The sequence below is a fragment of the Ursus arctos genome, unplaced genomic scaffold (genome assembly GCF_023065955.2).
Source record: "Ursus arctos isolate Adak ecotype North America unplaced genomic scaffold, UrsArc2.0 scaffold_4, whole genome shotgun sequence".
Classification (NCBI taxonomy): domain Eukaryota; kingdom Metazoa; phylum Chordata; class Mammalia; order Carnivora; family Ursidae; genus Ursus; species Ursus arctos.
Window position 1 is genome coordinate 31,898,594 of NW_026623056.1, and position 26,806 is coordinate 31,925,399.

General features: G+C 33.1%; 1 protein-coding gene across 1 annotated transcript in view; it reads right to left on the minus strand.

The window, feature by feature from the left end:
- Positions 1-26,806, minus strand: part of STXBP5L (syntaxin binding protein 5L) — a 425,975-nt gene that overhangs the window by 107,874 nt on the left and 291,295 nt on the right. The window contains exons 15-18 of the mRNA XM_044382469.2: positions 11,477-11,517; positions 7,879-8,096; positions 5,654-5,826; positions 1,478-1,603 (exon numbers count right to left, since the gene is read on the minus strand). Coding sequence (XP_044238404.1) covers positions 1,478-1,603; positions 5,654-5,826; positions 7,879-8,096; positions 11,477-11,517 — 558 coding nt within the window. The remainder of the gene's footprint in view (positions 1-1,477; positions 1,604-5,653; positions 5,827-7,878; positions 8,097-11,476; positions 11,518-26,806) is intronic.

A 26,806-nucleotide genomic window follows, 5' to 3' on the forward strand; every position in this document is an offset into this window, starting at 1 on the left:
AAGATAATTCTAAATTTTGAGGGAAAAGATGAAATATTCAGGAAGTGGTGTTGGCTACAACTCTTAATCATCTGGAAAAAAAGTTTTTAATCCCTATTTCATATCTGATATGTAAATAAGTGATAGATAGAAGAAATACTTAAATATGTTAAAAACAAATATATTAAAAGAGAACACAATAAGTGAGGAAAGCTTTTCTAAGTAGGACACAAAATCCAGAGCCATAAAAAATAGAATTACTTTAAATTTTTTTTTTAATTTATGCATGGAAAAAGCCATCCTAAACAACCTCATAAATAAAAGGGAAAATACTGGCAAGTTCCATCACATAGAAAGCTAATTTCCTACTTTGTAAATAGTTTCTGCAAATCTATAAGAGAAATACTAACAACACTGCAGAAAAATGGACAAAGAATGTAAACAGAAATGTCATAGTACAGGAAAATATGTTGAATTTCACTTAAGATATGAGAAAAGTCTACCTATATACTTCTTAACAAAATGACAGGGATTAAAAGTTTGGTTATACACCATTGTTAAAAGTAATGGAAGATCAGGCATTCTTAAAACATTGTTGGTGGGAGTATAATTTGGCATAACTTCTATGGAGGGCTACAATCTAGAAATAAGGATTAATTAGAATTAGCTTTTAAAGGGAATACAATCCAACTTTCAAAGAATGTCTGATTGGAATACGTTGTTCTAAGCTTTCTATTTCCTCTTAGTTTAGCCTATTAGAGGAAATGTGAGTACCTTTTGGAAGATTATAACATCACTTAAAACCAAAATTATCTTTATAATATTTATTTATAGATAATATAAATAAATATATGATGTTATATAAATTCATATAATGTTCCATAAAAAATTAGCAACAAAACCAGAAAGCAAATCTGGGATACATGAAGATAATATGATCAAAATCCAAGACAAATAATAAATTAGATACCACACAGGAAGTTATCAAACACATATTTAAAGGAACTATATTCAACACGTTCAAAGAGATGAAGGAAAAGAGTGATAATTTTGGAAGATAACCAGAAACTTTAAAAAGAACCAAATGAAAGGCATAGAACTGAAAAATAAAATAACTGAAACTGAATTCCATGGGTAGATCTACCACAAGATTAGAAACAGTTGAAGAAAGAATTAGTGAACTCTAAAAGACAAGTCAGAAGAAAGTATCGAAATTGAAACACAAAGAGAAAAAGGATAGAAAATAAACAAAAAAGTATGTGTACTAACATCGTAACAACCTCCTAACATTAAAAGTGAGAATATTATCTCAAGTTTGAATTCAAGCAAGAACAAATAATCATAGTTTTTATTTATGTTATTATTTTTCTTATACTATTTCAATCAAGTAAAAATCTAGGTTAAGGGCTTCCTTCCATTTTTAGGACTTACGTATTTTAAAATAAATATCTGAATATATCAAATATATTAATACAAATGAGAATGCTTAACTACTTACATTCCATATGCTGAGCTTACAGCAAGACTAGTAATCTGTTGGGGAGGCTCACCATCCACCCATACCAACTGAATAACAAGCTCTGCTTGATACCCTGGAGGCATCCGCACTGGTCGTGTCTTAACACTAAAAAAAGAGAAAAAGGTAGTTCTATCACATATAGTTTAAATAAGTATGCTCATGCTTATCTTCAGAATTCACATAGAATTTTCCTATAGAAATATACAATACCAGGCACTGAGGGCAGTACACAGGTGGACAGTGTCTTCTAGATTTCTTAAAATATACCAAACCACTCAAGATTGCTTAGTTTTTTCTTTAAGTAGCTTTTCAGTCAAGTCCACAACTTCAAATGGCTTTCATTACTTCCTTTTTTTTATTTTTGAGGATAGTATTTTAAGTTATTTTTATTACGTATTTTCTTACATAATATTTGTTACATATATGTAAGCTATAATGCATGACAATAAAAAGAATGACTATTAATCTACCACCCAACTTAAGAGCTCAACATGTCCAAGCAGGGGCACCTTGGTGGCTCAGTCGGTTAAGCATCCAATTCTTAATTTCAGCTCAGGTCAGGATCTCAGGGTCAAGGGATTGAGCCCCACATCAGGCTCCCTGCTCAGTACGGAGCCTGCTCGAGATTCTGTCCCCCTGCCCCTCCCTCCTGCCAATTCTCTCTCTCTAAAATTAATAAATAAATCTTTTAAAAAAGGAGCTCAATGTGTCTAAAACCTGAATTCCTGCTCATCCCTCTAAATTTGATTGACCTGCAGCCTTATCTATTCCAGTGAATAACAACTTGTATCTTTCCAGTTGTTCAATTAAAAAATCTTAAAATCATATTACTGTCCGTCTCTTGTACCTTACATCTACTCAATAATCAAATGCTGTTTGCGCCACCTTCAAAGTATATCCAGAATCTGAGCACCATTTTAAAATTAATTTTTTATATAAATTCAATTCACATATACTGTATTATTAGATTCAGAGGTAGAATTTAGTGATTCATCAGTTGCATACAACACCCAGTGTTCATTACTTCAAGTACACTCCTTAATGCCCATCATCCAGTTACCCTATTCCCCCATCCACTTCCTCTCCAGCAACCTTCAGTTTGTTGTCTATAGTTGAGTCCAGTTTTCCTCCCTTTTTGTCTTATTTTATTTTTCCTTCCCTTCCCCTATGTTTATCTGTTTTATTTCTTAAATTCTACATATGAGTGAAATCATATGGTGTTTGTCTTTCTTGGACTTATTTTGCTTAGTATAATACCCTCTAGTTCTATCCATGTTGCAAATGGCAAGATTTCATTCTTTTTGATGGCTGAGTAATATTCCATTGTATATACCACATCCTTATCTACTCATCAGTTGATGGATATCTGGGCTCTTTCCATATTTTAAATCTGAATTTCAAATAAACAATAAATAGGGTTTTGTTTTTGTTTTGTTTTTACTGTGTGTCCCATGTAGTATCTAGTATATAATGATACTAAAAAATATTTACTGTTTATCTGAAATTCAAATTTAAATGGGTATCCTGTATTTTTATTTGCTGAATCTGTCAGCCTATAACATCATCTCTAGTTGGGTGCAACAGCCTCTTTACTGGTCTCCTGGCTTCTACCCTTCTCTTCCATCTCAAAATCCATCTTCAACCAAGATGATCAATTTAAAATTTAAGTCTGATCATGTCTCCTTTCTATTCAAAACACTATAATGAGTCCCAATTTAATTCAGAGTAAAAGCCAAGGCCCTTACAATGGCCTATATTAGCTATTACTCATCTGACTTCATCTCCTACTATCCTCCCCATTACTCCCACCTTGCTACTGTTGTCCTAGCTACACTGACATCCTTATATGTGAGGCACTTTATTTTTTTAATTTAATTTATTTAAATCAAATTAATTAACATATAGTATATTTAGTTTCAGAGGTAGAATTCTCTGATTCATCAGTTGTAAATAACATCCAGGGCTCATTACATCATGTGCCCTCCTTAATGACCATTACCCAATTACCCCATACCTCCACCTCCCTCCCCTCCAGCAATCCTCAGTTTGTTTCCTATGGTTAAGAGTCTCTTACGGTTTGTCTCCTCTGATTTTGTCTTATTTTATTTTTCCTCCTTTCTTCTATGCTCTTCTGTTTTGTTTCTTAACTTCCACATATGAGTGAAATCATATAATTGTCTTTCTCTGATTGACTTATTTCACTTAGCATAAGACCCTCTAGGTCCATCCACATTGTTGCAAATGGCAAGATTTCATTTTTTTGATGGCTGAGTAATATTCCATTACACACACACACACACACACACACACACACACACACACACCATATCTTCTTTATCCATTTGTCTGTCAGTGGATATCTGGGCTGTTTCCATAGTTTGATTATTGTGGATATTGCTGCTATAAATGTTGGGGTGCAGGTGCCCCTTGGATCACTACATTTGTAGTGATACATTTGTATCTTTGGGGTAAAAACCTAGTAGTGCAATGCTGTGTTGTAGCATAGCTCTATTTTCAACTTTTTGAGGAACCTCCATACTGTTTTTTACAGTGGCTGTACCAGCTTGCATTCCCTCCAACAGAGTAGGAGGGTTCCCCTTTCTCTGAATCCTCACCAACATTTGTTGTTTCCTGACTTGTTAATTTTAGCCATTCTGACTGGTGTGAGGTGGTATCTCATTGTGGTTTTGATTTCTATTTCCCTGATGCTGAGTGATGTGGATTTTTTCATGTGTCTGTTGGTCTTTTGTATATCTTCTTTGGAGAAATGTCTGTTTATGTCTTCTGCCCATTTCTTGACTGGATTATTTGTTCTTTGGGTGTTGAGTTTGATAAGTTCTTTATAGATTTGGGGTACTAATGCTTTATCTGATAAAACATTTGCAAATATATTCTCCCATTCTGTTGGTTGTCTTTTGGTTTTGTCAACTGTTTCCTTTGCCATGCAAAAGCTTTTTATCTTGATGAAGTCCCAGTAGTTCATTTTTGCCTTTGTTTCCCTTGTCTTCGGAGACGTGTCTAGCAAGAAGTTGCTATGGCCGAGGTCGAAGAACTTGCTGCCTGTGTTCTCCTCTAAGATTTTGGTGGATTTCTGTCTCATATTTAGGTCTTCATCCATTTTGAGTATATTTTTGAGTATGGTGTAAGAGCATGATCCAGTTTCATTCTTCTGCATGTGACTGTCCAATTTTCCATTTGTTGAAGAGACTGTCTTTTCCATTGGATATTCTTTCCTGCTTTGCCAAAGATTAGGTGACCATCAAGTTGACGGTCCATTTCCAGGTTCCCTATTCTGTTCCTTTGATCTATGTGTCTGTTTTTGTGCCCGTACCATACTGTCTTGATGATTATAGCTTTGTAATAGAGCTTGAAGTCTGGCATTGTGATGCCACCATGTTTGGCTTTCCTTTTCAACAATCCTTTGGCTATTCGGGGTCTTTTCTGGTTCCATACAAATTTTAGGATTATTTGTTCCAGCTCTGTGAAAAATGTTAATGGTATTTTGATAGGGATTTCATTGAATATGGATTGCTCTGGGAAGCACAGACACTTAACAATATTTGTTCTTTCGGTCCATGAGCATGGAATTATTATATGTGAGGCACTTTAAAGCATTTGCTCTAGCTGTTACCTCTGCCTGGAATGCTCTTCTACCAGATACATTTCAGCTAACTCCCTCATCAACTTTTTGTTTAAATCTCACCTTCTTCATAGCATTAGTTAAAAAGAAGAAAGAAATATTACTTCTTCAATAATCATGAGAGAAATCCTTTTTTTCTAACATATTCTTGTAGTAGATAGTAAAGGTGGTTTTCTTTTTGATTCCAAGAGAATTGAAGAAATTGCCTAAACATACTTTTACAATTGGGAGATACCAAGCAAGTGTCCAAGTTTCTGACCTGCCATACACGTTTCCATTCTATTAAAGCCATGTTTTTAGGATCCTTCTGGGAAGTAAATCCATGAATTTGTAATGAAGGATAAAAATACTGTGCTGTCTTCATGGATATTCAAAGAAAGACCACAGTACCCCTTGGTAGAGTGTAGGTCAATTGACAACAATTTAATAAAAAAGAATAATTTTATTTGGCACAGTTTCAAAGTATTATATGATTAATATGTAAAACTGTTTCAGAATTTGGTAGGAACTCTTACTTGAGGCATGGGATACTGTCCTTTGTTCCTCCTTCACTAGCCACAGTGTTAGTACTTCCGGAAAGACTCCTTGAAGAAGGAAGCTGGGACGAGAGATCTGGAAACGGAGGACTTGTTTCTGGTTCTGGGGTAATAACATCTTCAATATCATACTGAAGTCGTACCTCTAATGACTTTAAAAAAAATCAAGTTTTAATTTTATCTAAGTCATAATAATAAGTAATCACATTAAAGTTTCTGATAACTTTTTGGTAATTACTACTTTTTCATATTAACAAGTTCAGTTTTAATTTATAGTAAAGTTGAAGTATCCCAAATTGATTTAAATAGTGAAATACGTGGAACATTCACTGGCATTGACAAAAAATGTAAAATATTTCTTAATTCCTCAGATTTATAAGAAAAATACCTACTAGTTGAGATAAAGTTTTTATATACTAAGTACTCCTTTTAAGGTATAAATTACAACTCCATATATAATGAAATGAGAAATTGGTCATGGTTATTCCAGTGAAAGAAAATAAACTGGATGTGTTTACACACACATACATAACACACAAAGTATTATTTGTACAAGCCTTTTAGTTTGAAAAAAAATTCTATTTTGACTTTAAATTTAGTAAAGGTTTTCCAAAATAAATTCTAATTTTTGTTTCATTAGCTTAGTTCAATTTCATTAACTTGGTTAGAATTTCTTAATTGAAAAACATATGATAAACTGTATTGAAATGAAAAGATGATCCAAAATCTTTTTTAATCTAAAAATGTTTACAAATTAAGTACTTGATGACTGCATTCAATGCTTTAATTAAAATTGATTTTATAGCAAATATTTGCTTTACAATGTAAAAATCAGCATTTAAAAAAATTGATTAACATATAGTGTATTATTAGTTTCAGAGGTAAAGTTCAGTGATTCATCAGTCTTATATAACACCCAGAGTTCATTACATCATGTGCCCTCCTTAATGTCCATCACCTATTTTCCCTATCCCCTCACCCCATCCCCTCCTTGAGCAACCCTCTTTGTTTCCTATGATTAAGAGTCTCTTATGGTTTGTCTCCCTCTCTGATTTCATCTTGTTTTATTTTCCCCTCCCTTCCCCTATGCTCTTCTGTTTGGTTTCTTAAATTCCACATATGAGTGAAACCATATGATTTAAAAAAATCAGCATTTTTGAGGCTGAAAACAAACGTCATTATGGGTTGGTAATATAGCAATATTATCAAAATGACTGTCATGATTATCTTAAAAAACAAAAAAAACTCTGGTGACTGTAACAATCACCAGTTATTGAGTGCTAACTATACCTAGATACTATGTTAATGATTTGTTATAATCCTCATAAGAACCCTATGAAATTGGCATTATCATTTGAAATTTATTATTTCCATTTTTCCATTTTATTTACACAGAAAATTATATGAGTGTATGAGACTTGATCTTACCCAGACTACACTACTGACTACTAGAGCCTTGTGACTTGCTCAGAGTCATGTAGCTATTCACTGGCAAAGCTGGAATTAAAATATAGGCTTATCCGACTCTAAAGGCTGGGTGGGATTTTAACTCATATACTTTAACAGGCAGTACTTAAATTTATTGTTGAGGTCAAAACAGTTATAGACAGGCCGTTAGGAGATAATCTTTATTTTCTGATAAAATGGTAAAATAGACTCAGTAGGGAAGGCCAAATATCTATAGATGCCTTAATTTAGGTTTAATTTATCCTATGAGAGCATAATTAAATAATTAAATTAGTTGATTAGTTTAAAATTTAGATAAGGTAGCCCATAATTATTTCCATTCTATAAAAATGTTGCTATCTAGAAAATTATTAAAAATAATCTTATTGTAGTTGAGAAATGATCACTTGTGGCAATTGACAAGAAAAGACAAAAAATTTTAATAGATACAAGGACTTCATTAATTTAACATTTATACATAAAGGAATAAATGACTGTATAAATTCTATATACACATAATCCATTCTATTCAATAAATACAAATTTTTGGTAGAGAAATGTTTTTTCGTTTTAAGCCAAACTATTTTTAAATATGTCATATTAGGTAACAAGAACAATTCAAAATCCTATGAATTGGATTACTGGCCAAATACAGTAGTCTTAAAGGCTTAAAACCATACCAAACACCAGCCAAAATCTATGATCATTCCTTTCTTTTAATAAATCTAGCTGTAAACATTAATTTTTAAATAACTTACCACTATTTCTGTTGTTATTTCATGTCTGCTGAATTTATAAATTATGACATATGCAGAGACTCCTGATACACAGAATATTCTGCTCTCCGGACACCAATTAATCATCTGAATGGCATATGGATCTTCCTCTACAATTTCACATGTTGGTTTTCCTTCTCCTATCTTCTGTTTTTCAAACACTTTTGAAGTTTTTAGCTTATACAGCATCTGCAGAGTGACTATAAGATATTGAAGCACAGTTATCTTCTAATTTGAACTTAATTCTTAGATATTGTTGAAGCTTTTTCAATATATTTGTTAAAAGCATTAAAATAAAATCCAAGTAGACAAAATAAATTACATTTTAACTAGTAAGCATTCAGTGTCATGCACTCTTATCATTACAGTTTAGCTGGATGGAGATTCCAGAGAAAAATAAATATTTATTGCACATGTACTATATACCAAAGAATTTGTAGGTCCTTTGTATGCATTGTCTCATTTGATCCTTAGAAAAGTCCCATAAAGTCAGTATTTTTATCCTCATTTATAGATGAAAACGCTGCGGCTCAGAAAGGTTACAGTGGAAATACTGAACCTAATTCTCTCTATAATTTCCCGCTTTGATTTCTACATGAGAGACTGAAGCTATTCTTAGAGAGTTTACTCTTCTCAACAAATTTCTAGACAATCCTTAAGATGAGAAACATTTGTAATTTACTAGCTAGTAATATTGAGAGTCCAATAATCTGTAATTATTTTAGAAAGAATATTTTCCAAGTGGCTTTGTATTAGAATAGGATCAGTTATAATTTTTAAATTATAAAATTTAAATTATAAAATTTAGTAGTGAACCGTTTTCAGGAATATTTATTTGGGGAGATATTTTTTCCATTGTATACCCTGATGATAACTCTCCTATAAAAAAGTTCTGATTCTACAAAAGACCCTTAAGAAATTTTCTAAAAATCTGGGAATTGCTGTCAAAAATGTATAATCTAAAACTAATCATGAGAAACATCAGTCAAACCCAAATTGAAGATTCTACAAAAATAACTGGCCTAGGTCCTCAAAAATATCAATTTCATGAAATAAAGACTCATAAACAATTCCAAATTGAGGAAAACTCAAAAGATGATAAATGCAATAAATAATCCTCAATTTTCTTTTATTACAAAAGATATTATTGGGACAATTGGTGAAAACTGAGTAAGACCTGCAGTTTAGGTAATAGTATTGCATCCATATTAATCTCCTGATTTTGATAGCTATAATTTGACTATGTAAAAGAATGTCCTGTTTGTAGGAAATACATAGTGAAGTATTTTAGGGCCATGTAGTGTAAGAAGAGCATCACTGCAACTCACAAATGTTTACAAAAGCTACACATATATGTGAACATATGGAGAAGAGGGAGAGGGAGGAAGGTGGAAGAACAAATGTAGTATACACTGACATTTGGGGAACCTGGCTAAAAGCTATAGAATACTTCATGGTATTTTTTTGCAATTATTCTCTAAGTCTAAAATTATGTCAAACCGAAACATTTTGAAAATGGGTAAGGCATTAATAACTAGGTGCTATAACCTGCCTTCTAGGTCAGATGGGGTATCAATACCATGATTATTTTATGTGACAATAACAATGGTAGAAGGATATTGCAGACATAATTAAGGCCCCTAATTAGTTGACTTTGAGTTGATCAACAGAGGTTATCCTTAATTGGGCTGACATAATCATAATTAAAAGAAGGACTGGTGCCCTCCCTGAGGTTACAGTGACACTTCCTTGCCAGCCTTGAAGAAACAAGTTGCCATGAGTTATAAACCTCCAAGAAAATGAATTCTGCCAACTACCTGAGATTGAATGAGGACACTAAATCTCAGATGAAACTGAAGCCCTAGCCAACACCTTGAGACTGCAGTCTCAGGAAACCCTAACCAAAGAACCCAGCTAAACTGTACTCAGATTACTGACACACAGAAACTGTGAGATAGTATGTAAGTACTGTTTTAAGCTGCTCAATCGTGGTAATTTATTACTCAGCAAAGAAAACAGATACAAATAATAACAAACTCAACTATTCAAATCCAGTATAACCTAACTTCTGTTCCTCAAAATTGGCAGACTAAGTGATATTTCTTCAAAGATATCCACTAAGTTGGAAATGCATCCTTATAATTGATTACAGTAAAAATATTAAATATGCTGCAAACCTTTGCAATGTATGTTCTAATGTGATAAAATATTTAAAAATCAACTTCTTAAAATATTATGCATGCTTAAGGGTGCCATGTACTCTAATCATTAGGATGTTTAGGTGTCCTCTCACATTTTAGAAGCTAAGGAGTAACTTTGAGGTGGTGGGAAAGGAACAAAAATGTCACTATAAAGTTGTGTTCTTGGAACAAAGTCTGATTTACAAAAAGTTCATCCAAAGAAAATCTTTTGTCCTTTAGAATTTCTCCCTGAGCCATTGCTCTCTATTGTGGGAGTTCAAAAAGGCGCCTCAAAATTCATGGTTTTACATACTTAATTATTTGCTCTTGCTGATGGTTTTGTCCACTGCTGAAAGAGTTTAGCTTGCAGGCTAAGAGTATCACCAATATTCAACCTTCTTCCCTTTGCTTTTGTGTTTATCATGGTCTTCCTCAGAAGCTGTTTACCTTTACTACTTTAACTATCACTTTTACACTGCTTCTATATTACTGTCCATTCTTGACTGTTTTTCCTACCTGCTAAACACTTGGATTTTGTGGTATGATTACAAAATTCAAACCTCCAGCACTCTCTTGTATTCCTCATTTCCAAAAGCGTTACCTTTATCTTGCTGGTTACCCATACTCAGAAACTGAATCATCGCTAACTTATTCTTCTCCTCCTATTCCTGACTACTAAATCTTAACTATCTTCCAAAACTCACATTAAATATTACCCCATCAAAATACCCTTTCTGGATCTACCTGGTTCAAACAAATCTCAAATTTCTGGTAACAAACAGAATTTGAGTTGTGTTACATTTATATTTCTTATCATACTGTTTGCCTTCTATTCATATATGTACATTTCTTTATCTGATTTAGTAAGTGTAAGTTTTATGAAGGGTATATATGGATATAATCAAGTCAAATATCTTTGCATGTCCTTCAACACTGAAAGCACTATCTTATTCCTTAAAATATAATTTTCAAACATCTTAAAAGACATTTTACATTTATCAAATCATTTCTTTTGATTCACACAAGACTTGGTAGACAAGTAGAAAAGTGGACTAGTGAAATAAAAGAACTTCTCCAGGACAAGAGCTGGAGGTAAAGGAAATTCCTTCAGCAGAGTTAATCTGACGAAGTTTTGTACTTTTTTCAACATACCTTATCTTTTGTAAATACAATGGATTACTGATAGTGAATTCAGTCCTGTTTATATTACAAAGGAAAAGTATGGTAGAGATAGTACTTTAAACTGATCTAACATAGGAAATGGATTTTTATAACATAGCCATTTATGCATGCTAAAATGTATCTGAAAAATTAATTGTCCAAACTAAAAAGTGGTGAATGGCTCTGAGTAAATATTAACCAAGTGTTTTCTGTTATAGAACAAGAGACTTAAAACTTACTTGCAGAAGCATCCCAAAATTTTATTGATCCGTCTGCATGACTAGATAAAAAATACATTAGCATTAATTACAGTAAATTTAAAAAAACCATAATCATCCTAAATGTATAAAAACTTGAGTTATTGCTAAAATTTGATTCAAAACCCCATTCCAATGAGAACTGATATACGCTAAACCATTTCCAACCTCATAGCAGTGGTTTACTTTTTAAACAATGCACTAAAATCTAGATTTTAAAAAAGAACAATAGATTTTACTGTAGGAAGATTTTATGTGTAATAGACAACAATGAAAACTGGCTTGAATGAGCAGTATATTTTTATATAAAATTATTTACTCTCAATAAAAAATACCTGACTTAATTTTGATTACATTAAAGTAACTTTGAAGTGAATATTACAGTGAAATTAAAGTTAAGCTTCAAAATATAAAAAGCAAATCCTTAAACCTATCTAGAGTTGTATCAGTATTTGTTCATAACATAATGGCAATTCTATAATAACTCATCTAGAAATAAAAAGGATAGAATAATTCCAACATTTTATGGGGTCAGCTTTATCCTGACACCCAAACCAAAAAGGAAATTACAAAACCTTATTCTTCAAGCACAGGTATAAAAATTATCAACAAAATATTAGCAAATCAAATCAAAAACATAGAATAATACATCATGACTAAGTTGCAGTTCATCCTGGGAAGGCAAGAGTAGTTAAACATTTAAAAAAAAAATCAGTCACCATATTGTTATTCATCATATTGACAGATTAAAGAAGAAAAGCCATATGATCATCTCAATAAAAACAAAAACATTTGTTTCTACCTTTTGGCTGTTGTGAATAATGCTTCTGTGAACATTCATGTACAAGTTTTGTATATACCTAAAAGTGGAAGTGCTTGGTTATATGATAATCATTTAGCTTTCTGAGAAACTGCCAAACCATTTTCTGTATCAGCTGAACCATTTTACATTCCCACTAGCAATGTATGTAGTTCTAATTAATCTATATCCTTGCCAACACTTATTTTCCTCTTTAAAAAAATTTTAGCCATTTATTCCCACTAGTAATATATGTAGTTCTAATTAATCTACATCTTTGTCAACACTTGTTATTTTCCTCTTTAAAAAAAATTTAGCGGGTATGAAGTAGTAAACATACTTGTGGCTTTGATTTTCACTTCCCCAATGACTAATGATGTTAAGCATATTTTCATGTGCTTGTTACCCATTTTGTAGACTTTTTTGAAAAAGTCTACACAAGTCCTTTGCTCACTTAAAAAAATGTTTGTCTTTTTATTGCTGAGCTCTAAGAATTATTTATATATTCTGAATACTAAACCCTATTGGGTATGATTTGAAAATTTTCTCCAACTCAGTGTCGTCTTTTCACCTGATGATGAAGACCATTTTATCTATTTTTTTCTTTTGTTATTTATGCTTTTGGTGTAATATCTAAGAAACCTTTGCCATAATCAAGGTCACGAAAGATTACTCCTTTGTTTTCTCTTTGAATTTTACAGCTTTAGCTGTTAATTCAAGTCTTTCATCATATTTCAGTTCATTTTTACATATGGTATGAAGTAGGAGTCTAACTTTTTTTGTTTCAAGTTTTTACTTAAATTCTAGTTAACATAGAGTGTAATTAGTTTTAGAAGTAGATTTTAGTGATTCATCACTTACATATAAAACCCAATGCCCTCCTTTATACCTGTCACCCATCAAGCCCATCCCCCCACCTTTCCTCCATCAACTCAGTTTGTTCGCTATAGTTAGGAGTCTCTGATGGTTTGCCTCCCTCTCATTTTCTCCCCTTCCCCTATGTTCATCTGTTTTGTTTCTTAAATTCCACATATGAGTGAAATCATATGGTATTTGTCTTTTTCTGATTTATTTCACTTAGCATAATACACTCTTGCTCTATCCACATCGATGCAAATGGCAAGATTTCATTCTTTTTATGGCTGAGTAATATTCCATTATATCCAGTCATCAGTCAATGGACATTTGGGCTCTTTGCATAATTTGGCTATTGTTGATAATGCTGGTATAAACATTGGGGTGCATGTATCCCTATGAATCAGTATTTTTGTATCCTTTGGGTAAATAGGGCAATTGCTGTATCTTAGGATAGTTCTATTTTTAACTTTTTGAGGAACCTCCATACTGTTTTCCACAGTGGCTGCACTGGTTTTCATTCCCACCAACAGTGTAAGAGCAATCCCCTATTGCTGCATCCTCACCAACATCTAATGTTTCCTGTGTTAATTTTAGCCATCTGAATGGTGTGAGGTGATACCTCATTGTGGTTTTGATTTGTATTTCCCTGATGAGGAGTGGTGCTGAGCATATTTTCATTTGTCTGTTAGCCATCTGGATGTCTTCTTTGGAAAAATGTCTATTCATGTCTTCTGTCTCTTTCTTAACTGGATCATTTGGTTTTTTTGGGTGTTGAGTGTGACAAGTTCTTTACAGATTTTGGAGAGGGTCTAGCTTTATTCTTTTGTATGTGGATATCCAGTTCTCCTAGCAACATTTGTTGATGAGATTAGCCTTTCTCCCATTAAATGATCTTGGCAGCCTTATAAAAAATCAGTCATAGATATATGATTTTATTTCTGGAATCCCAATTCTGTTTCATTAAATTATATCTCTAATCTTATGACATTACCACACAGTCTTGATCACTGTAGCTATGGAGGAAATTTTACAATTGGGAAGTGTGAGTCCTTCAACTTTGTTTTTTTTTTTCAAGATCATTTTGACTATTTCAGGTCACTTGCAATTTCATCAATTTTAAGATAACCTTTTTCATTTCTGCAAAAAAGCCATTGGGGTTTCAATAAGGATTGTAGTGAATCTCTACATCACTTGGGATATTGCCATCTTAACAATATTAAGTGTTACATTCATAAACATGGGATAGAATTCCATTTATTTTTGTGTTTTTAAATTTCTTTCAGCAATGTTTTATATTTTCTAGTGTATAAACTCTTTCATCGGCTTGGGTAAATTTTTTTCTAAGTATTTTATTTTACTTTTTGATGCTGTTACAAATGGAATTGTTTTCTTAATTTCCTTTGTGAATTGTTCATTGTTAGTATATAAAAACACACTAATACATATATAAGATTATGACATTTGCAAATAGAGCTACCATTCTTTCTTTTCACAGTAGATGCTTTTTATTGTTCTTGCCTCACTCTTCTGGATAGAATTTCCAGTACAATACGAAATAAAAGTAACAAAGCTGGGATTATTGTCTTGTTCCTCATCTCAGAGGAAAAGCTTTCAGTTTTTCACCATTAAATATGATACTATCTGTGGATTTTGCAAAAATGCCCTTTACCAGGTTAAGGAAGTTCCATTTCAGGTTAAGGAAGTCCCTCAGTTATCTGAATGTTGCTGTTGTTTTGGTTTTAAATCATGAAAGGGGCATCTGTCCAATGCTTTTTCTGCAAGAGATGACCATGTTTTTCCTCCTTTCATTCTATTGATGTGGGTATTATGTTGATTTATGTATGCTGAAACACTCTTGTGTTCCTAGGATAAATCTCACTTGATCATGTTTTGTAGTTCTCATAATAATACACTACTGGATTCCATTTGCTAGTATTTCATTGAGTACACTTGCATCTATATTCATAAGGAATAGTTTTGCATAGTTTTCTTGTGATGTCTTTGTTTGGCTTTGGTGTTAGGGTAATGCTGGCCCCAGAGAATGAGTAAAAACGTGTTCCCCTCTATTGTTTGGAAATGTTTGAGAAGCATTTGGTGTTACCTCCTTAAATGATTGGTAAAATTCATCATAAAGCCATCTGACCCTGGGCTTTTCTTTGATGGGAGGTTTGATTACTGATTCAGTCTCTTATTATTAAGTTCTTCAGATTATCTATTTCCTCTTGAGTCAGTTTTGGTAATTTGTTTCTCAGAATTTATCCATTTTATCTAGGTTATTTACTTTGTTGGCATACAATTGGTTTAATATTCTTTTATAACCCTTTTTTACTTAAGTAAGGTTGATAGTATCATACTTTAAATTCTGATTTTAATAATTTGAGTGTTATTTTATTCTGAGTCACCATAGTCAATTCTGTCCATATTTTCAAAGAGCCAACTTTTGGTTTTGTTGAGTTCCTTTATTGCCTTTCTGACCTCTGTTTTGTTTATCTATGCTTGAATTTTTGTTATTCCTTACATCTGCTAGCTTTAGTTGTTTTTTTCCCCCCAGCTCTTTGGATGTAAAGATAGGTTATTGATTTGAGAACGTTTTCCTTCCTTTAATGCAAGCAGTATAGCTATAAATTTCCCCCTGGGTACTGGTTTTGCTAAATGGCACTACTTTTTCTTTTAATTCATCTCAAAATGTTTTCCAGTTTCCCTTGGGATCTCTACTTTGGTCTTTTGTTTAAGAACACGTTGCTTAATTTCCACATATTCGTGATTGTTCCCATTTTCTTTCAGTTGTTACCTATGAGTTTCATTATATTTTGGTTGGAGAAGAAACTATTGTTTCAGTCTTCCTACCTTTACTCAGACATGTTTTGTGGCCTAACAACTGCTCTGTCCTGGAGAATGTTATATGCACCTTTAAAAAATATGTGTGTTCTGTGTTTCTGTTATTGTTGTGTTGAGTGCTCTATATATTGTCTCTTAGGTTAATTTATAATGCTGTTCAAGTCCTCTGTTTCCTTAGTGATATTCTATCTAGTTTTTCCATCAATTACTGAGACTATTATTGTAAAACTATTTCCTACTTTAATTCTGTCCATTTTTGCTTCATATATCTTGGAGTTCTGTTATTGTATGTATATGTTTATAATATACCCATGTAATACACATTTGATCCTTTTATCAATATATAATCTCTTCCTCATCTCTTGTAATGATTTTAGACTTAAAATCTGTTTTGTCTAAAATTAGTATATCCACAAAAAAATAAATTATTATAGACATTTTCTGCCTTTCTTTAATTTATTGTTTTCGTGGAACATCTTTTTTCCATTTTTTCATTTTCAACATATTTTTGTCTTTGTAATTAAAGTGTGTCTCCCGTAGAAAGCATACAGTTAGATCATGTATTTTTACCCATTCTGCCAATCTCTGCCTTATAATTGGAGAGTGTAATTCATTTAATTTAATGTAAGTATTGAAAAGGAAGGACTTCTGCCATCTTGCTATATATTTTCCATATGTCAAATCTTTTTTATTGTTCAGTGCCTCCAAGACTGCCTTCTTTTATGCTTAATTGATTAAAAAAGTACCATTTTGCTTCCTTTCTTGTTTCTTATTTAATTTTCTGTATATACTTTACTTATACATAACAATAGCAACAATAATAAACCATCTCCTTGTCTTAGCAAGTTGATTCTGTGTTAGGAAACTGCTGCAATGCAAACCAGGTTATTTTTCAAATCTGCATTAGCCTTCACTTCCTGTTCGGATGGTGCCTAAAGTTCCTTCTAGAGGAGAAATCTTAGAATCTTCTCAGGAATTCTCTTAGCATGTGTCCAGCTGTAGGCATGCATGTGGACATCTAGATTTTGCAGTATAAGTGGGAGCTTTACAAAACCTTTGTTCCCTCATGTATTTTCTTATACAGCCTATTCTTTACAAGAGTACAAACTTTCTATTGTTTGCCCCTGCCCTTATCGCCTGCCCCACTTGAGCTGCAACTTGTACATCTGCCTTTAATTACTCAGACAAATGCCTTCCAGGATGCCACTTTAGCCCTGGGAAAGCTCTGAGGCAGAGAAAACAAAGGTAAGTCCTTGAGCTAATCCTTCAGGGAGGCACCAAACCGGTAAAAATGAAGGGCAAGTACAACTACAATTCTTCGAGAATAAGGTCTGTATTTATTACTCTTTCTGGCACCAGGAAACTATGTAAGAGGAATACAGGCTGCTATCTTCATTGCCACCACTGAGGTGGGGAGTGGGTAAGGTAAAATACCATATGTTCTCTTACCAAAATTCAGCAGCATTTAAAAAAAATGAGATATAGTTGACATTTAACATTATATTAGTTTCAGGTGTACCACATAATTAGGTATTTGTACATTTTGTAAAATAATCACCAGAAGTCTAGTTGACATCCATCACCGTACATGGTTACAAATATTTTTTTCTTGTGATGAGAACTTTGAAGATCTACTCTTTTAGCAACTTTCAAATATACAATACAGTGTTATAAATTATTCTCACTATGCTATATATTACATCCCCATGACTTATTTATTTTATAGCAACTCCTTTTTTCATTAAGCATTCTCCTTGTTGTTATAATTTTCTGTTAGATTCTAGACTTCTGAAAAAAAAATTGTTTTTGCCAGCTTAATAATCATTTAGTGGAGAAACCTGTCCTACTCTGACATTTTCAGTAATGTAACTTCCTGATATTTTGAAGTAATTTTTTTACTTAACAGCACAAATCATGAAATTATACTACAATGAAATATCAAAAAGAATACATCTGTATAATCAATCAGATTAAAAAATAGAAGAGCATCAACCAAAACACTTTCATTCTCTTTTCCAGTCACTATTCCTACATCTTCTCCAATAGTAGCCACTACTGTCTTTTAACACTCTATATCAGTTTTACTAGTTTTTGAAATGTCTGTAAGTGGAACCAATTATTTTGAGTCTAGTTTCTTTTGGTCAATAATATGTATTACTGTAATACATGTCATAATGTCAAATTGATTTGTGTATTGTGTGAAGAAATAGATTAAAAAATTACTGCTGTATAGAATTGCACTGTATGAATACACCACAGCATATTTACCCATTCTAGTGTTGTTAAACATTTAAGTTGTTTCTATTTTGGCACTATTACAAATTATGTGCCTCTGAAAATCCTTCATATCTCTATTTTGGAGCACTTACGTACTTTATTAGCTATATAGGAGTGGAATTAGTGGTTTAGAGTTAGTAGATGCTGCCAAATAATTTTCCAAAGAGGCTAACTTTTCCACAAAAGAGTTCTAGCTGTTCACAACATCAGAAAAAGGTATGGGCAGTCTTTTAAAAATTTTATCCATTCCGATGGGTATGTAAAATGTTATCTCATTGTGGTTTGAATTTACATTATTCTGATGAGTGATGAACACCTTTTCACATGCTTATGACTATTTGGTTACTTCTTTTGTTAGGTCTGTTGGCCATTTTTTTTTCTATTGAGTTGACTGTCTCTTTTTCATATATTTGTCATAATTATTTATATATCTGATATAAGCACTTCACTGTTTATATATGATATAAAAATCTTTTCCTTGTGACTTGTATTTTCCGTGTCTTAATGGTGTCTTTTGAGGAAGAAAAGTTCTTAATTTTAATGTAATCTTTTTATAATTCTTTCCCCTTTCTGGTTAGTGCTAATTATATTTTATGAAATCTTCCCAAATATCAAGAAAATTTTTTTCCTCTATAATCCTCCTGAAGCTTTATTGTTTTCTTGTAGCATTTAAATCTATCGTATACCTGAAATAAAGTTTTAGTATGATGTGTTGTAAAAATAGATTCCATATGAATATCCTATTAACCAGAATAATTTATTTAAAAGATTCTTTCCTCACTGATTTGGAGAGTCATATTCATAAAGAATCAATTCTCTCTATATATGACAGATGTTTCTGTACTCTTTCTTTTATTCAGTTTTGTCTGGCAGTCTATATTTCTGCCATCAACACACAATCTTAGTCATTATAATTTTATAATAACTCTGAGTATCTAGTAATATAATTTTTTAAAATTCCAATTAGTTAACATACAGTGTAATATTAGTTTCAGGTGTACAATATAGTGATTCAACACTTCCATACATCACCAGGTGCTGATCACAAGTGCACTCCTTAATCTCCATCACCTATTTAAACCATCCCCCCCCCCTTTCTGGTTACCATCAGTTTGTTCTCTATAGTTAAGAGTCTATTTCTTTATTTTTTTTTTTAAGATTTTATTTATTTGACAGAGTGAGAGAGAGCATGAGGGGGGGAGGGTCAGAGGGAGAAGCAGACTCCCTGCTGAGTGGGGAGCCTGATGCGGGGCTTGATCCTGGGACTCTGGGATCATGACCTGAGCTGAAGGCAGATGCTTAACTGACTGAGCCACCCAGGTGCCCTTAAGAGTCTATTTGTTGGTTTGCCCCTCTCTGTCTTTTCCCTTTGCTTGTTTTGTTTCTTATATTGCACATATAAGCGAAATCATATGGTATTTGCTTTTCTCTGATTTATTTCACTTAGCATAATACTCTCTGGCTCTACCCATGTCATTGCACATGGCAAGATTTCATTCTTTTCTTATGGCTGACAAATATTCCATAGTGTGCGTGTGTGTGTGTATGTGTGTGTGTGTATATATACATACATACATACATATATACCACATCTTTTTTATACATTCATCAATTGATGGACACTTGGGCTGTTTCCATCATTTGGCTATTGTTGATAATAAACATCAATTAATTGCTGCTATAAACATCAATTAATTCACTTTGGATTAGTATTTTTCTATTTGGATAACTACCTCGAACTGTAATTGCTACACTGTGAGGTAGTTCTATTTTTAACTTTTTGAGAAACCTCCATACTGTTTTTCACAGTGGCTACACCAGTTTGCATTCCCATCAACAGTGCAACAGGGTTCCCCTTCCTCCACATCCTCACCAAGACCCGTTGTTTCTTGTGTTGTTGATTTTAGCCATTCTGACAGGTGTAAGGTAATATCTCATTGTAGTTCTGATTTGCATTTCCCTGATGATGAGTGATGTTGAACATGTTTTCATAAGTCTGTTGGCCATCTGTATGTCTTTTTTCAAAAAATGACTATTCATGTCTTCTGCCCAGTTTTCACTAGATTATTCATTTTTTGGGTGTTGAGTTGTATAAGTTCTTTATATATTTGGATACTAGCCCTTTATCAGATACATCATTTGCAAATATCTTCTATTCCATAAGTTTCTTTTTAGTTTTGTTGATTGTTTCCTTCACTGTGCAGAATCTTTTTATTTTGATGTAGTCCTAGGAGTTTATATTTGCTTTAGTTTCCCTTGTCTCAGGACAAATATCTAGAAAGAAGTTGCTATGGTCAATGTCAAAGAAGTTATTGCTTGGGTTCTCTTCTAGGATTTTTATGGTTTTGGGTCTCACATTTAGGTCTTTAATCCATTTCGAATTTATTTTTCTGAATGGTATAAGAAAGTGGTCCAGTTTCATTCTTTTCCATGTAGCTATCCAGTTTTCCCAATGCCATTTGTTGAAGAGACTTTCTCCCATTTTATATTCTTTCCTCCTTTTTGAAAGATTACTTGACCATATAATTATGGGTTTATTTATGGATTTTCTATTCTGTTCCACTGATCTACGTATCTATTTCTGTGCCAGTACCATGCAGTTTTGATTACTAAAGCTTTGTAATGTAACTTGAAGTCTGGAAATGTGATGCCTCCACCTTTGTTTTTCATTCTCAGGGTTGCTTTGGCTGTTTGGGGTCTTTAATGGTTCCATACAAATTTTAGGATTGTTTTTTCTAGCTTTGTGAAAAATGCTGGTGGTATTTTGATAGAGATGGCATTAAATGTGTAGATTGCTTTGGGTAGTGTAGACATTTGAATGAAATTTGTTCTTCCCATCTGTGATCATGGAACATCTTTCCATTTGTTTGTGTAATCTTAGCTTTCTTTTATCAATATTATTGTTTTCAAAATACAGGTCTTTTGCTGCTTTGGTTAGGTTTATTCCTATGTATTTTATTATTTTTGGTTCAATTATAAATGGGATTGATTCCTTAATTTCTCTCTGCTGCTTCATTATTGGTGTATAGAAATGCAATAGATCTCTATACTTTGATTTGTATCCTGGGACTTTACTGAATTTGTGTATCAGTCCTAGCAGTATTCTGGTGGAGTCTTTTGGGTTTTCTAGATGTAGTATCATGTCATCTGCAAATAGTAAAAGTTTTACCTCTTCTTGCCAATTTGGATGCCTTTTATTTCTTGTCTGATTGCTGTGGCTAGGACTTCAAACACTATGTTGAATAAAAGTGGTCAGAGTGGACATCCTTGTCTTGTTCCTGATCTTAGGGGAAGAGCTCTCAGTTTTTGCCGATTGAGGATTATACTAGCTGTGGGTTTTTCATATATGGCCTTTATGATGTTGAGGTATGTTCCCTTGTCCCTACTTTGTTGAGGGTTTGTATCATGAATGGATGATGTACTTTGTCAGACATTGTTTCTGCATCTATTGAAATGATTATATGGTTCTTATCCTTTTATTAATGTGATGTATCGTGTTGATCGATTTGCAAATATTGAAACACTCTTGCAACTCAGGAATAAATCCCACTTGATTGTGGTGAACAATTTTTTTAATGTATTGTTGGATTCTGTTAGTATTTTGTTGAGGATTTCTACATCTATGTACATCAGAGATATTGGCCTATAGTTTTTTGTTTGTTTGTTTGTTTCTTTTTGTGGTATCTTTATCTGGTTTTGGAATGAGGATAATGCTGGCTTCATAGAATGAATTTTGATGTTTTCTTTCCACTTCTATTTTTTTTGCAATAGTTTCAGAAGAATAGGTATTAACTCTTCTTTGTTTGGTAAAATTCCCCTATGAATCCATCTGGTCCTGGATATTTGTTTTTTGGGGTGTTTTTTTTTTTTTTTTTTTTTTTTTTTTTTGAGTACTGATTCAGTTTCTTTGCTGGTTATTGGTCTGTTCCAGTTCTCTATTTCTTCCTATTTCAGTTTTGGTAGTTTATATGTATCTAGGAATTTATCCATTTCTTCTAGGTTGTCTAATTTGTTGGCCTATAGTTTTTCACAATATTCTCTTATAATTGTTTGTATTTCTGTAGTATTGGCTTTTATTTCTCCTCTCTCATTTGCAATTTTATTTGGGTCCTTTCTCTTTTTAATGATTCTGGCTAGAGGTTTATCAATCTTATTAATTTTTTTCAAAGAACCAGCTCCTGGTTTCATTGATTTGTTCTATTATTTTTTAGTTTCTATATCATTTATTTCTGTTCTAATCATTATTATTTCTTTCCTTCTGACATGTTAGGCTTCATTTGTTATTCTTTTTCTAGCTCCTTTAGGTGTGAGTTTAAGTTGTTTACTTGAGATTTTTCTTGCCTCTTGAAGTAGGCCTGTATTGCTATAAACTTCACTTTTGCCTTACCCCAAAAGTTTTGGACCACTGTGTTTTCATTTCATTCATTTCCATGTATTTTTTATTTCTTCTTTTATATCCTGGTTGCCCTGTTCATTGTTTAGTAGCATGTCATTTAATCTCCATGTATTTGTGATTGTTCCAGATTTTTTCTGTGATGTCTTCTAGTTTATCAAAGAGTTGTGATCAGAAAAGGTGCATGGTATGAATTCAGTTTTCTTGTATTTGTTGAGACCTGTTTTGTGGCCTAATATGTAATTTATTCTGAAGAATCTTCCATGTGCACTTGAAAAGAATGGGTATTCTGCTGTTTTAGGAAGGAATATTCTGAATATATCTATTAAGTCTATCTGGTCCAGTGTATCACTTAAAGCCATTGTTTCCTTATTGATTTTCTGTTTGGATGATCTCTCCACTGACATAAGTGGGGTGTTAAAAATCCCCTATTATTGTATTATTATTAGTTCCTTTGTGCTTGTTATTGTTTTATGTACTTAGGTGCTCCCATGTTGGGTTCATAAATATTTACAACTGTTGTATCTTTTTATTGGATTATCCCCTTTATCATTATGTAGTGTCCTTCCTTTTTTGTCCCTTGTTACAGTCTTTGTTTTAAAGTCCAGTTTGTCTGATATATCATATTGTTAGTCTGGCTTTCTTTTGACATCCATTTGTATGATACGTGTTTCTCCATCCTCCCACATTCAATCTGCAAGTGTCTTTAGGTCTAAAATGAGTCTCTTGTAGGCAGCACATATATGGGTCTTGTTTTTGTTTTGTTTTGTTTTTTAATCCATTTTTATACCCTATGTCTTTTAATTGGAATGTTCAGTCCATTTATATCCAAAGTTATTATTGATAGGTATGTATTTATTGCCATCTTATTACTTATTTTGTGGTTGTTTCCGGAGATTTTCTCTGATCCTTTCTTATCTTCCTATCTTTCATATTTTGCTGATTTTCTGATATATCTGGATTTCTTTCTCATTTTATTCTTTGCATGTTTATAAGTGATTTTTGAAATATGGTTGCAAGTAGGTTTATATATAAACTTCTGCATATAGCAGTGTATATTAAGTTGATGGTCTTTTAAGTTTGAATCCATTCTTTTCTCCTTTTCCCCTTCCCCTACATTTTATATATATGTTTTATATTTTATATTCTTTTTTGTGAGTTCCTGGACGAATTTTTTTTTTACAGAAATATTCATTTTTACTGCTTTTATGTTTCCAGCCTTTACACTGTCATTTTTGGTCTCTCTTTTTCACTCAGAGTCCCCTTTAATATTTCTTGCAGGGCTGTTTTATTGGTCATGAACTCCCTTAGTATTTGTTTGGGAATTTTTTTTTTTTAACCTCTCCTTGTCTTCTGAATGCTAGGTTTGCTGGATAGAGTACTTTTTTTTTTTTAAGATTTTATTTTATTTATTTGAGAGGGGTGGGGGAGGAACAAAGGGAGAGGGACAAGCAGACTCCATGCTGAGTGTGGAGCCCAACACAGGACTTGATCTCATGACCCTGATCATAACCTGAGTCAAAATCAAGAGGCAGATACTCAACCGACTGAGCCACTGAGGCAACCTAGATAGAGTATTCTTAGCTACTGATTTTTCCCGTTCAGCACTTTGAATATATTATACTACTCCCTTCTGTCTTTTTTAAGTTTTTGTTGAAAAATCTGCTGTTAGCCTTATGGGTTTTTCCTTATAAATTAATGACTTCTTTTGTCCTGATGCTTTTAAGATTTGTTCTTTATCACTATATTCTACAAATTTAATTATAATTTGCTTTGGTGTGGGCCTGCTTTTGTTGATTATGATGGGAGTTCTCTGTGCCTCCTGGATCTGGATGTCTGTTCCTTCCCCAGATTAGGGAAGTTTTCAGCTATTATTTCTTCAAATAAATTTTTTGCTTTCTTTTTTCTCTTTTCTTTTTCTGGGACTCCTATAATACGAATGTTATTACATTTGATGGAGTCACTGATTTCCTTCATCTATTCTCGTTTTGCACAATTCTTTTTTCTCTCTTTTGTTCAGCTTCATTGCTTTCCATAATTTGTCTTCTAGGTCACTAATTTGTTCTGCTTCTTCCAGCCTGCTGTTCATTGCATCAAGGTTTCTAATCTTGTTTATTGCATTGTTCATCTCTGATTCTTTTTTAACTCTTTTATCTCTGTGATAAAGGTCTCACTGATGTTCTCCATTCTTTTCTCAAGCCCAGTGAGTATCCTTATAATCACAGCTTTAAATTCTCCATCAGGAATGTTACTTATATTTGTTTCACTTAGATCTCTGGACATGGCCCTACCTTGCTTTCATTTGCAATAAATTCCTCCATCTTCTCATTTTGTCAAAGTCTCTGTTTTCCTCTGTGTGTTAGAAAAGCCAGTTATCTCTCCTGCTTCTGAAAGTAATGGCCTTATGAAGAAGAGACTGTGTAATGCCCAGGGCCTGGTGCTTCAGAGAGTGCCTCCAGTGTGTGTTGCATGCCCTGTGCTATTGTGTTCTGGCTGCTCTATCCTTAAGGCCAGTCATCTGCAGAGGCACTCTCCTTGCCTGTTGTAAGCAGTGTTTGGTCCCTTGTCTGAATGTGATGAGTTTTAACTAGGTTTGATTTGGTCTACTTGTGAAATGAGATTACCACCTGTTTTAGAATTGAGGTCCTGCAAAACTCTCTGGTCAGGAGACATGGTGTGGGCAAGGGTTTGTGCTAGTCTTCTGCAGGGAGAGGTCCACCACACTAGAGCTGAAGTAAATATGACTGTGAAGCACAGTTCCACTGAGAAGTTAGGCAGCTAGTGTCTGTGCTGTGCTGCTCCCTGCAGATGGCTCTGTGTTTATTTTGAGGGGTAGAGGAGGAAAATTGTGGCCAGCCAGCTCCTTTGTTCCCAGAGAGGTGTCTATCTCTCAGGGTCATGCTCTGAGAATAGCAAATAATCTCCCCACTGTGTGCCCCAGATGCCCTTCAGATTGTTGTTTCAATGCCATATGCCTCCAGATTGTTTTCCTGCCTTCTCTCCAAGACCAGCGCAATGCCGTCTAGGCTCTATCCCAGCCAAGCCCACTGACTTTTAAAACTCTAGGCTTTAAGCCCCATTGGTTGTAACAACTCATGACATTCATTCAGCCCTTCTTGCTTTCTAAGCCAATGGCTATAGGGAGACTTTCTCCTTGTGCATTCCCCTGTGAACTCCCCTCTCTTGCCCTTCTCGTTGACCATAACTCCCCTTCACCACAGGCAGCACTGTTTCTCAACTAAACCATGTCTTCATACTTCTTTAATGTGGCCTCTTTCACTTTAGCTGTGGTTTGTTCTGTCAGTCTTCAGGTCAATTTCTGGGTTATTTAGGATGGTTTGATAGTCATCTAGTTGTACTTGTGGGACAAGCCATAGCCTAGGGTACTCCTACTCTGTGGCCATCTTCTTCAATCTCTCAATTAAGGCAATTTCTCAATTTGTTCTTTTTGCCACATTGCTTTGCTATTGCTCTTTATATTTCTATACTAAATTTATAATTGGCTCATTAATTTCTTCAAAAAAATTGCTGCTGATATTCTTTTATCAGGATTACATTAACTCTTTAGATCAAATTGGGAAAATGTGATATCTTTACAATATTGAGTATAATTAATAATTATGGTATATCTCTCCATATATTAAAGTGTTTTCCTACTTAAATTTGTTTCACAATTTTAGTTATAGATGTCTTACATATCTTTTATAGGATTACTTCTAGATTATGTGATTTTTTTGTATCTTATTTTAAATTAAATAATTTTTTATTTTATATTTGTTGCTAGTATATACAGTTGAATTTTGTACATTGATGTTTCCAGTGACTTCCTACATATTCAAATCAATTAAAATAGTTCATTTGTACATTGTTTTTTACTTTCCATATACATAATCATGCTATCTCTGAGTTTTAAGTTTGTGTCTTCCTTTTCAATCTTTATATTTTTTATTTCCATTTTTTGCCCTACTGAACTGGATAGGTCTACAAGTTTAATGTTGTATACTAGGTGTGATGGAAGGCATTCTTGTGTATTCTTAACATAGGAGGCAAAACTTTAAACATTTCACCAATAAGAACAATGTTTGGTTCAGTTGTTTTTTGTTTTGGGGTTTTTTTTTAAATAGAAATCCCTTTCAGACTATAGAAT